General features: G+C 42.2%; 1 protein-coding gene across 6 annotated transcripts in view; it reads right to left on the bottom strand.

The window, feature by feature from the left end:
• Window positions 1-12,949, bottom strand: part of RNF157 (ring finger protein 157) — a 55,149-nt gene that overhangs the window by 23,872 nt on the left and 18,328 nt on the right. For all 6 annotated transcript variants that reach the window (XM_063459017.1, XM_063459018.1, XM_063459019.1 and 3 more), the window contains exons 4-6: window positions 6,760-6,848; window positions 5,373-5,519; window positions 1,290-1,407 (exon numbers count right to left, since the gene is read on the bottom strand). In XM_063459017.1, coding sequence (XP_063315087.1) covers window positions 1,290-1,407; window positions 5,373-5,519; window positions 6,760-6,848 — 354 coding nt within the window. The remainder of the gene's footprint in view (window positions 1-1,289; window positions 1,408-5,372; window positions 5,520-6,759; window positions 6,849-12,949) is intronic.

Below are 12,949 nucleotides of genomic sequence, written 5' to 3'. Positions count from 1 at the left end.
AACGTCATGTATTTAACCCCTTAAGGACACATGACATGGGTGACATGTCATGATTCCCTTTTATTCCAGAAGTTTGGTCCTTAAGGGAACTGATGGATGATCTATCAGCCCCGGTTCACTAAACTTCCAGATTTTTCAAGGTGTGGGTTATTTGGCCCATATACCATATACCAATAGAACAAATTAAAGCATATATTTCATTTTGTCATTAAAGAGCCTCCACACTTTGTTTATTTTTGTTATTTTACTTTCTGTATTGTCTGTGGACTCCCAGATCATTGACATGCTAAATTTCACGTTTTCAGGGTCCTAATGCACATGCACAGCACAAGCACACATTATACCTTCCCCATAGGAAATCATTGTCTAAAATAGCAGCTAAAGGCAGCATTAGTACCACATTGTAAACATTGACATTTGTCTAAAATGGCAATGTTTTACATTGCAGGACTAAGAGGGACAGGGACAGTGCGTCCAGACCACTTCAATGAGATGACGTGATCTCAGTATCTATAATGTCCCTTTAAATCTGAAATTCACTTTGAATTCTCAGTTGAATACTATAAATAACTGTTAGTGAGATGTTCATGAGAATTACATTAATATTATAGACAAAGGTGTTTGTAAAACACTCACTCACCAACAGAATATAAATGTTTTACATTGTATTCCCCCCGTTGCCAAACATAGATATGGATTGAAACTAGTTGGAAAACACAAAACAGCAATATGGATTACTTCTATTGATATAATTGGTTTTGTTATCCAGTGGTCCATTTTTAGTTTAGACTGCTTAGCAAAGTTTATTAGTATTCATTAATTACAAAGATTAGATCAGCTACATTCATTAACTCCATATAACCTTTGGACCAGGCAAGCCAGTGACGCATTGCGAATTGCTATGTTGGACAAAAAAAAGGGAAGTATGAAGGCACTCACTTTTATGCAGTTCTATAAACAAAGAAACTCTTTAAGTAGTACTGCCTCGTTGCTCCACAATGGAACGTAAATACAATTCAAATATTAGAGAGAAATGGGCACTCGTAGGACTTTGTTAGAAAAAAGTTTTAATTGTGCAGCGTCAATGTTTCGGACCCACTCGTGGTCCTTTCTCAAGATCTTGACATTGACGCTGCACAATTAAAAACGTTTAAACTTTTTTCTAACAAAGTCCTACGAGTGCCCATTTCTCTCTAATATTTGAATTGCTATGTTAGGCATGTACCATAAACGTGCTCGCAGGGATAAAAATCTCACACAAATTGCGTAAATATAATGTTTGGCTTTACCTCCTCTTCCCTCCATTCAGAGGGATCCACCATGTGAGAAGGAAGGCAGAACTGCTGGCTCACCCCTCGCTTAAAATGCACAGTGTCCGACTGCAAGCTGCTGGATTTGGGGATGTAGCTGCAGGGGACAATAAATACAAAACATGTTGACTGTACTCGACAGATGCTCACACATCAGTGGAAAGAATAATTAATTCCTTAATAAACTCTTAAAGATGCTTGAATCTGGTTCGAAAGTATTTTTCTTACAGGGTTTTTCACTATAAATTTAAGGTCAAAGTAGCCGACTGAAAACCAAAAAAAAAAATCTCTCAAGTCAACTGCACTTCCAGTTCTGCTACTTTGACCTTGTATTTGTAATTCCCTTCAAATTCCTGACAATTCTCACTTTAGTCGAAAACCCTTTTAGTTTTGTGTATAAAGGAAATAAAACAACAACCCCTATAGTCGCCAAAACAACTTTAGCCTAATGAAGTCGTTTTTTTTTTTTAAAGATTCTTTATTTTTTCATTTTTAATTTTTCATAAACAAATGTTGATGAACGTTTTTACAGAAAAAAGAGGTTGGTTAGTCAGGGGGTAACAATATGATACGACACAGTTTCATTGGCACATAACTCTGGCATTGTGTTTTGGTATCTCATACATTATTGTCCATTGGGGACCTGTGAGTTAAGAAGGTCATGCGTATGACCTTACAGGTCATGTTCTCTTTGGTCAGGTGTTGTTGCGGAGGTCTAGGGTTGGTTACGCTGTTTCTGACCAGGTAACGGTCCCGGAGTTTGCCAATTAATAGAGACAAGTTAGATCGTAGGCTTGTTGGGTCAGGTATTTTGGTGGTGGTCGTTCTATTGTTGGGGAGGTGGGACAGTTGTCTCGGAGGTTACGGCCTTTGGGTCGTTCAGTGACTGTGGCTATGGCGGCAGGGCCTGGTAAGTGGGTTGGGTGCTGTAGGGAAGGGGAGTGTTGGGTAGGAGGGGGCGTTAAGGGTGGGGAGAGGGTTATGGAGAGGGGGATAGGAGGCTGCTGCCCTCCTGGGTGTTCCCTCGGAGCCCAGGGTAGGTGGGATTGGTTTGGGGTTGGTTGGTTTGGTGCGTGTCTTCGCGTTCGTTTTACGTTGGTGGTGTTGGTTGTGTGATCTGGTAGGTCACCATGGGAGGTTACTGTGTCCTTCTAGCCATGGGTCCCAAACTTTGTGAAATGATTTAGGGGTGTCGTGTATCTGTGCTGTTATTCTGTCCATATCTATACTATCCGTGATTTTTGTGTGTATTTGGGGGTGAGTGGGTATACGTGATGTGGACCAGTGTTCCGCAATTGCTCTACGTGTAGCAAGGGCCACTCTTGCTATAAGTTTATTTTCATTGCGGGTGAAGCTATCCAGGGGTTTGGAGAGTAGAAGGGCCCACGGGTCAAGGGGTACTGGCTTGTCCAGTAGTCTGGATAGGAGGGCCGTTATCGTTAGCCATAAGGGTGCAAGTTTTGGGCACGTCCACCAGCAGTGGAGGAAAGTGCCTGTTTCACCACATAATTTCCAGCAGAGGTTGGTGGGGCTTTGTTTCATGGTCTTTAGGCGGTAGGGAGTGAGGTACCATCTGAAGAGCATTTTGTATGCCTGCTCTTGATGGGTGACGCATATTGAAATGGATTTGGTAGATGCCCAGATGTCTGCCCAGTGTGAGGGGTCTTCGGGGGGTCCAAGGTCTTTCTCCCAAGCCGCGATGTATGGGAGGGATACCTGTGTATGGTGTGTGGTTAGTGTCTGGTATATGGTTGATATTTGGCTCTTTCTGTATGGTGAGTGGAGGGTGTCCTTTTCAAAACTGGTCAGGGACGAGGTGGCTGCTAGGCGGACTGCGTCTGTTGCTGCGAAGCTTCGAAGTTGGAGGTAGCGAAAGTAGTCATATGTGGTTAGGGTTTCGGGATTGGGGATGTCGGTGTATTGCAGGGGTTTGCCATTGGGGTAAAGGTGTCCTAGTCTGACTATGTCGCGATCTTCGAAGTGGGCGTAGTCTTGCGGGGTGAGGCCTGGTGGGAACATTCTATTGCGGAGGATTGGGGTAAGAGGTGATAAGCCCGTGGACAGTTCGAATTTGTCGCTTAGGTGGTCCCAAAGATCTAGGGAGTGGGTGATTGTTGGGGAGGTGGGGGGTGGCAGCGGTCTGTATTGTTTTTGGAGCCACATGTATTGGGAGGGGTGGTCTTTACCAAAGATGAGGTGTTCTAAGTCTACCCAACGTTTGTGTGTGGGGGGAAGGTGCCAGTGCTGAATTTGGGTGAGGTGAGCCGCATGAAGGTAGAGTGTAAGGTTGGGGAGGCCTAGCCCTCCGGAGGGTTTGGGTACGTATAGTGTGGATCTACGGACTCGGGGTTTCTTCCCGTTCCAGATGAATCGGTCTATGGCAGTTTGTAGTTGTTTGAGGTCTGTTTTTTTACAGGGGATGGGTAACGCTTGGAATGCATAGAGGAATTTGGGTAGTAGGCTCATTTTAACTGAGGCTATCCTTCCTAGCCAGGATATGGTCATCGGTTTCCAGCGTTCCAGGTTTAGGAATGCTCTTTGGAATAGTGGGGGGTAATTGGCTGTGTATAGGGTGGAGGTGTCGTTGGTGATTTGGACCCCTAGATAAGTGATCGCTGATGGGCAGATTCTGAAGGGGAATTCCCGTTTCAGGGTGTGGATAGTTGATTCCCAGAGGTTAAGCGGCATGAGGTCTGATTTAGTGGCGTTGAGTTGATATCCGGAGATCTTTGAGTAGCTTTGTAGGGTTGCTAGAAGGGTGGTTAGGGTCGGGACGGGGTTGGTCAGGGTAAGGAGGATGTCGTCTGCGTATGCTGCGATTGTGAATGTTTCGTCCCTGATCCGGAGCCCTTCTATGTGTGGGTCATTACGTATGGTCTCCAGCAGGGGTTCGAGGGAGATGGCGAATAATAAAGGGGACAGGGGGCAACCTTGACAGGTTCCATTCAATATGGGGAAGGAGGGAGGGGTGATGTTGGGGATTAGGAGGTGTGCAGTCGGTGTGTGGTACATTGCTTGTAGAAAAAGGGTGAATTCTTGTGGGAATCCGAATTTGTGGAGTACTGTAAAAAGATATGGCCAGAGAAGGCGGTCGAAGGCCTTCTCGGCGTCTAGGGAGAGTATCGTGGTTGGGAGGCGTTTATGATTGGCATACCAGATGAGGTCTATAGCTCGTCTGGTGTTGTCCTGTGCTTGTCTTTGAGGGATAAAACCTACTTGGTCTGGGTTGTAATGAAGTCGTTTTGATGGTTAGATCATGCCCCTACAGTCTCACTGATCTATTATTTGCCATTTAGCAGTTAAATCACTTTTGTTTCTATTTTTGCAGCCCTTGTCACGCCTTCCCTGGCGGTAACGGACACAGCCTGAATGAAAAAAAATGGTTTCTTTTTCAATTTAGATGTAACTTACTTTACATCTCCCTGCTCTGTAAATTGTACATTAATCACACACAGGAAGCCCCTGCAGGGTCTAGCAAGATATTAGCAGAGCAGGAGATAAGAAATTCTAAATATTACAGAAGGAAGTGTAAACATTAGACGACTCTTTACAGGAAGTGTTTAGGAAGGCTGTGCAAGTCACATGCAGGGAGGTGTGACTAGGGCTGTATTTCAAAAGTGATGTAACTACTAAATGGCAGAGAATTGAGCAGTGAGACTGCAGGGGCATGTCCTATACACCACAACTGCTTCATTAAGATAAAGCGGTTTTGATGTCCGTTTAATGGGGAAAAAAAGGGTTATAAAAATCATGTAGTCAACTACAAAACAAAAATCTTTAAAAGTAACAGAATCACATGCCCGTTAATAAAAACAGCTAACCAATAACAGAGCAGTGCCTCCCATCCCTGCTGGGAGAAACCAATCAAATCACTAGATTCAGTACTCTACTAATAACCTGCTAATGAAACAGGCCGCTGTTTATCCCATTAGATCCAGGTAAAAACAGAAAATAAGGGTTGCTAGACCAGACTTCCCCCACTCATTTATAGTGAGATATGTTCCTATACTCAGCAATAGAACCACCTGATCATTCAAAAAAATGTATGTTCTGGTAGTTCACCTGGCAATGCCTCCCTGGAACTCCTCTGATGCCTGGTAATAAATGGTTATTGCAATCCGCGCATCTGTGTCAAAAGTGAACTCTACATTGTATTGAACTTTGGGTTGGGTTCCCTCCACACCGCTCGTTTTCACTTCTTCTGTGCACCTGGAACGAAAAGGAATGTGGATGTGACAAGGAAGGTTCGTGGTTTCATTTCATGCTGTTGTACAGTAAACTTTGCTGTTCTGCACCTAAAGGCGTTTACACTGAAAATGACAGGTTGTTTGGTTACATTGCTCGAAATTTATATTTTTTACTAGAAAAAGGAGGACAACTGAGACGCTAAGATTAGCTAAAAAAGAAGATTAATGGAAAATTAGTGACAGTGGAGATAAACCCTGGCCCACATTAACCATCCACCAGAAATCCTTTTCCAGAAATATAATTAAAGTTTTGGTGGAATTTAAGGGTTGGTACTCCAGATACTTTTGACCTCAACATTGTATACCAGTGAAGATCAAACTTGGCATTCTAGCATTCCTTCCGTAATTCACAATAGTTATGCCAGCAACTATATGTAACTATATTGTAAGCGCTTTCGAGCAGGGTCCTCATCAACCTGCTGTTCCTGTAACATTTTTTGAATGGACTCATTTATTGTTAAAAATGTTCCCCATTTATAATATTGTAAAGTGTGGCGGAATATGTTGGAGCTATATAAATGATGGTAATAATAAGAATAATATTTTATAGTATTAGTATTTTCTTTTCCAACTACTGCTACATATTTCAAATGTTCATTATTCAAGAACTTCTCTCCCCTAGATTCCACTATAAAATGCTATTTTACTATGTATTTGCTATATGCCCTTCATATAATTGAAAGGCGGTAGCGCTTGCTTTGCCAGGATACTCTAGAACTACTTATCTGATTAACCTGGATTCCAAAATATTTTAAAAATCCAGTATACTTAAACATGAATGTCAAGAGGGAAAAAGTGGCCTCTTAGCTACAGCCTTTTTATTTGCTTTTTATACAAATGGTGACTTATAACAGCCCATGGGTTTCACAACTATATAAAGAACAACAAATGTAAATTATTTAACCACGACATGCTAGAGACTCTGATTCACATAAGTTGCCAACATTCCTCCAACTCACCGAACATAGTGGCTCTGTCAAACAGGTTGGGAGGAGTAGGGAAAGTAACAATACGAGCGGCAGTGGGCACACTAGCATTTTACTTGTGATGAATTACAGGGCAGTTCAACCAACATGCAGTCACTTTATCTGTGCACAGTGTATGGGGAGCCTAATCATTATGGGCAGTCTGGCATTCTGAAGCGGGTTTTCCTAGATCCAACTGTACAGGAAAAAGATTGTTACAAGTAATCTGTGTCTTACCTTACGAGACGCAGAGTGTCCTTACGGATGTTAATCAAGCTGCGCAAGGTTTTCACAGGTTCTTGTGGGGAGGGGGCAGCATATGGAAACTGCAAAATTAAATATATATAATAATAAAAATGTTATTTTATCCGCAAAAAACAGGGGGACTGGCTGCAATACATACACTGTGGCTTGTATAATGCCATTATTGCACAACACTAAGAATGTCAGATATTCTACACATACAGATATACCACAATCGGCAAAATCATATAATTCAGAAAGTATGTATATATACATATATATATATATATATATATATATCAAAATAAAGGATGAGAGCACTCGTCGGATTTTCAAAAAAGGTATATTAGGATTTAGCACATGGTGACAATCGACATTTCGAAGGTCTTGATCAAAATTTGCTAGACCATTTGCTAAATCCTAATAATATACCTTTTTGAAAATCCAACGAGTGCTCTCATCCTTTATTTTGATACATACAATGCTGTGTAGCACCATGGGAATTATTATTATTTTTTTTGCAGTTTCAAGGCAAAGTGCCAGAATCTTTAATTTATATATATATATATATATATATATATATATATATATATATACACACACACACACACACACACACACACCAATTTATGACGCAATCCGTTTGCACAAAAGACAGGGAGAGAAGTTTAAACTATAAAGAACCCTTCACAATTATGATTAAATTGTTGGCTCCTGCTCTTCTTCTTTAGCTAGCTATTACTAGTCGTCTCTGGTAAATGCAAAGTGTCTCTTGACAATTCTTGGTCAGAGTTCAGCCCACAAAAAAGTGAATGTAATATTTAGAACTTGGTTGTCTAGAAAACCGGATCATGAACCCCTGCGTTGTGTTGACTTGAGTCCGTTCAGTGTTGACCCATCTGTCATGTTCAACTAAAGGGACAATACATCTCAAACACGCTGGTGGTAAGGTTCTCTTTAGACCTTCTGCAAGCCATGGCTGGCAATATGACTAGCAATAACAGACGGGTAGTCAGGCATGCAGTGTTTCTAAGTCACTGATCTAGACGGGTTTGAAGAATTTAATAGCCAGACAGCTGTTATTAACCAAGTTAAAGAACACCTGTCAAGCAGAAATGACAGCTTTACGTGTTAGAACTGTCTAATTGGCCCATTCTGTGAGCTAGCCATATGCATATACCATCCATTTATTTGATGTAAAGATTTTACCTTTCACTTTAGTTCTCTAACCATATTGGGGTACACACTACCGCTATTCAATTTCTGGAACAATACTGACCATCTATATGCAGACACACTTTTACAGTCCCACAATGCACTTTGTTTGGGAGTATACTTGCATTATAGGCTCACGTAGCAAGGCACACACATAACACGTAATGTGTAGCAGATTTAACCCCTTAAGGACACATGACGTGTGTGACACGTCATGATTCCCTTTTATTCCAGAAGTTTGGTCCTTAAGGGGTTAAAATGGTTTACAAAAAAAGCTATACTGTTCTACTTTATATACATGTCCATTTTGGCAGCCATCTTTTACGCGAATTGTTCCGTTTTATTATTTATTTTTTCAATTATTATGCAAAAAAAAAATCTATTTAAACACTTGAGGCGTGAGTTTGCTTTTTCTAGTTGTAGGTTTGAGTGTTGCAACATCAGGAATGAGGAAATAACGCTTTTAATAGGTTTTGTATCGTGTAAATATTTTTTTTCACAAATAGGTGCGGCACACTGACACAACAACCGTCATGAAGCTTGAATTTTGTAAACATGCTTTTTGTAAACTTTGAGACAGGTGGCGGTAAAAAACAAAAAAAAAAAAAACAAAAACAATCTCCCATAAATAACCTAATTAGATTTAAGTAACTTAAAACAAAAGTCTGCGGATTGAACGAGTACAGCTGAAGCCTTTCCTCGCCAGCTATGTGATCGCCTTAAGGCTTCGGCCATTTGTGATGGCAAGATTAGCATTTTCCCAGTGGCTGAAGCTATATATAGTCTCCTGGTTATGTGCCGAGCCTGGGGGAATGTAACCTTTTCATGTTTCTATGGATTAGACTTTCATAACATCTATCTAGGGAATGCTTAAAGAGTTACTGCTTTATACTGCCACAAAGTGTTTTAAAATGAGTAATGTTATCTTGTATTGTTTTTTTTAAGCCTTACCAACAGATGTATTAAACATTAAATAAAAAGGATTTATAGTTAGTTTTTACATCCTGAGAGTTAAAGGAACACTGATTTGCCAAAAATAAAACATCACTATTTAGTAGATATGCCACAAATGAAACCATGCATGCATTTAGTTCTGCATTATTTTTTTTTTTTTTTACTTCTTTGGGTTATATCTAAAAACAGCGTGCAAAAGCTGCAGATATCTTGCGCACATGCGCACATCTTTTCCAATCCATAGACTTCTCATTGAGCTGTAGTCATTACTAGACAGGAAGGATGCAGAGCTAAAGGTTTGTGGATGCACGTGCAAGCGCTCATATGGCCATTGTGACTGGGGGAAAAAGGACATGCAGATTCTATCAGAGCTCACTTGCCTCTTTCATTAGCTGTATAGAACTAACGGAAGCAGAAGACAACCTCCCCAGCTGTCAATCAAAGACATTTCTGTAGAAGTGCCCATTCAAACATAAATCAGAACTTCTATAAACTACAATGAAATGAGAAGATCCTGACACATAAAGCACTTCAGCAAGCTGGATGCAAGACACCAGGAAATCAACTCTGGATGATGGAACAGGATCCCAACTTCCCGATGGTCCCAGTGAGCCGAGCAAATTTTGGGAAGTGTGGGCTGTGGTAAGAGGGAATGGGTGGCAGCTATAGTCCATTTGTGCAATGCAGATGTACTGTACTAGAATCCTGGCCTATTTTCTAGAAAATACACCACTAAACAAAACAGCAAAAAGCACATGTAAAACGTTCTGGGACTGGGTGGCTAATGTGCATTTGTGGCAATTTCCACACTGTGTTAATCAACATCTACTCATGGAGATCCATTAGCTCAATGCAACTCTCTAGGGAGCGTTCAGAATCGTGAAGACGCTTAATTTTAGTCTCGCAAAGTTTGCAAGATTGAGAGACTGAATTAGAAAGCACCTTTAGTGACAGTCTAAGAGACAGCCAAAAGAACTATCCTTAGTGACAAATGTAAACACTGTCTTTTCTCCGAAATGGCAGAGTTTACAAGCGTTTTCAGATGCTGCAGTTAGAGTCTTTTTGCATCAGAACCACTAGATTAATCTTGTGTGGTTCTAGTCCTTAGAGTGAGCCATAATTATAGATTTACCATTGTCATAACAGACAGAGCGCCCATTCTCAATTTCTCAATCATGACTGACAAGTGCAAAGGGTAAGGCTTCTAGCAATGGGAGCCAAAATGGAGCCATTCATTGCCAGGATACAGATAAATATAGAGCTGTGGAGTAGTATTATTTATTTATTGCATATAGTGGATAAGAACGCATAATATAAAAAAAACAAACAAACATGTTTAAGCCATGTGCTACAAGGGTGACCATCAGTCACTGCTTATCTTTGCCAGTATTTAGTGTACTGACCTACCTTGCAATTTAATTTGAATACAACCTGATTGATATAAGAGAAGATCTAATAGCTCAGTCAAATGAACAAAAAGTGCAGACTAAACAAGTTATAGAATTTTCACCTGGCCTTACAATAACAGAATGATAAGGCTGTAACTCATCAGTCCAATGGGGAGTATTAACAAAGTTGCATTAAAGCTTGAGTTAAAAAAAAAATTACCCTCTTACTAATGATGCACATTATGCTATCTTATTTAAAGGGACCCTATTGTCACCAAAATAACTTTAGCTTAATGAAGCAGTTTTGGTGTATAGACCATGCCCCTGCAGTCTCACTACTCAATTCTCTGTTATTTAGGAGTTAAACCATTTTTTTATACAGCCCTAAGCACAGCTCCCTGCATGTGACTTGCACAGCCTTCCTAAACACTTCCTGTAAAGTGTCATCTATTGTTAACACTTCCTTTATTGCAAATTATTTTTAATTTAGAATGTTTTATCTCCTTCTCTGTTAATAGCTTGACCATACAGGACCCTCCCGTGTCTGATTAAAGTTCAATTTACAGGGTAGGAGACAAACATTTCTTTTTTTTAAAATTCTTTATTTTCTTAGTGCATGGCTTAATAACATACATGCTTGTCTTGCCACGACAGCTGTGACAAGCAGTCTCAAGTATGCATGTAAATACAGTGTCAAAGCATGTGAAAACATTATACAGGTTTATAAGATTGGTATACAAGTTAAACTAAGCACTTTTTTTTTTTATAGTAGACAAGTTAGGTGACACGCCCAGGGTTGTGCTGTTGCAGACAGGTGTGGTGGGTTGTGTGTTAGTTCCCTGGGATACTCCAGGTTTGGGTGTCTGTGAATGCTCGTGGTTACCAAGTGTGGCTTTACTTGGGAGCCTAAGAGCATACATGCTTGTTACAGGTTTGGGTCAGGCTTGTGGTGTCAGATGTCAGTGAGTACCTGTCTATGGGCCCCCGTTAGGTTCTAGTTTGTGTTTGATCAGGTGTGTGTGGGGTTCCGCGTTGCAGGGTACTGCCTGTGGCATCTTGACTATTCCCCTTACCTTGGGGGTGGCGGGGAGACGGAGGGGTGTATCTAAGGTGGGTGCCATCAATTTGTCTGTTGCGTAGGTCTGTTTGGTATGGTTGGGTGCATGGGTACCTCATGTAAATAGTGGTAGTGTTTAGGAACAAATTTATACTGGTGTTAACAGAGAAACAAAAAGTAATAATACGTGCATATACATCTCATGGGGAGGGGGGGGTGCATGGGATGGATTATGCAATGGTGTAGGCACTAGAGGGGATCTCAACCGAGTATCGGTAAAGTCTTGGTCCACATCAGAAATTGTTCCCGAGGTATATGCGTTGTTTTTAGGCTCAGCCTTTGAACATAGTTAGGTGTTTGTAGATTGTCGGTTTCTCGTTATCTGGGTCGGCGTTAGATCGTCTTCTGGTTCCCGATTTTCTATTTGACTTGCAGGTGCGGGGTTAAGATGCGACGGTTGCAGTCCCAGTGCAGATAGGAAGGCTGGTGCTCCGGACAGGGTTGTGAGGTTATGGGTAGTCCCATTGTGGTGTACTAGCAGTGAGCCAGTGCGTCCCCATCTGTAGGCTATGTCAGCAGCGCGTAGTGAGGCTGTGACTGGCCCGAATGTTTTACGCCTTAGTAGTGTGGCTCTGGTGAGGTCCTGAAAGAAAGTTAATTGAGAGCTCTCGAAGGCCAGAGGCGTTTTACCCTTCAGGGCTGTCATTATCTGTATCTTGTCCTGTATCGACGTGCAGCGCAGGATTACATCTCTAGGTGTGCTGGGGGGGATTCGTACCGTGCTTGTGACCCGGTAGATCCCGTCTAGGACTAGTTTCTTGGCGATAGCTTGAGGGAGGATCGTGGCGAGAAGTCGGCTCGCATAGTGTGCTAGTTCCTCGGTTGGGACTGTGGTGGGTACTCCCCTGATTTTAATGTGGGTTTGGCGTTGTCTATCCTCAAGGGACATGAGTTGAGCAGCTAGGACATGTTGTTCCATTTGTATTTGTTGGACTGTGTCTTTAAGGCTGGAGACCTCGTCCTGAACGACTTTGATGTCTGCCTCTGCCGTTCCAACATGTTCTGTTACTTGTGATATGTCTGCCTTAACCCTTGCGACATCGGCAGCTAGTAAGTTTTGTATATTTGCCCATAGTGCTTTTAAGTCCCCTTTGGTGGTGGGGGCTGAATCATCTAGGGGTTCTGGTGGTGGTGTTTGGTCTGCCAGGGGGGTCGCCGCTGTGCTCGGCTCTTCTCCGTGCGGGTCGGAGGTCAGGCTGCTGGCGTGGAGTTGAGCGGCCTGGGCCGGTTCAGGGTGTGTAGGCCGGAGGAGCATCTCCCCGATATCCCTACCTTGTGTGCAGTAGCCGGTTGCGGGTTTTTGTGAGCGGCGGCCCATTTCTGTTTTGCTTGCGGCCGCGTTGAGAGGAGGGAGTTTCGGGTAGATCCCGCCGAGGAAGGCCTCTAGGCCCAGGACTGGAGTGGCGCGGTAGGCCGCAGTTTTGAGTTTGCGTCTGGGTTGTTTGGGTGCCTGAAAGAAAGGCATGAAACGGTGCGGGGTGCTTGCTGGTAGGTGCTGGGTGTTTTTGGA

Source organism: Pelobates fuscus, chromosome 6 (genome assembly GCF_036172605.1).
Source record: "Pelobates fuscus isolate aPelFus1 chromosome 6, aPelFus1.pri, whole genome shotgun sequence".
NCBI lineage: Eukaryota > Metazoa > Chordata > Amphibia > Anura > Pelobatidae > Pelobates > Pelobates fuscus.
Note: the sequence above shows the minus strand (reverse complement) of the source record. Positions and strands in the feature narration are given on the sequence as shown.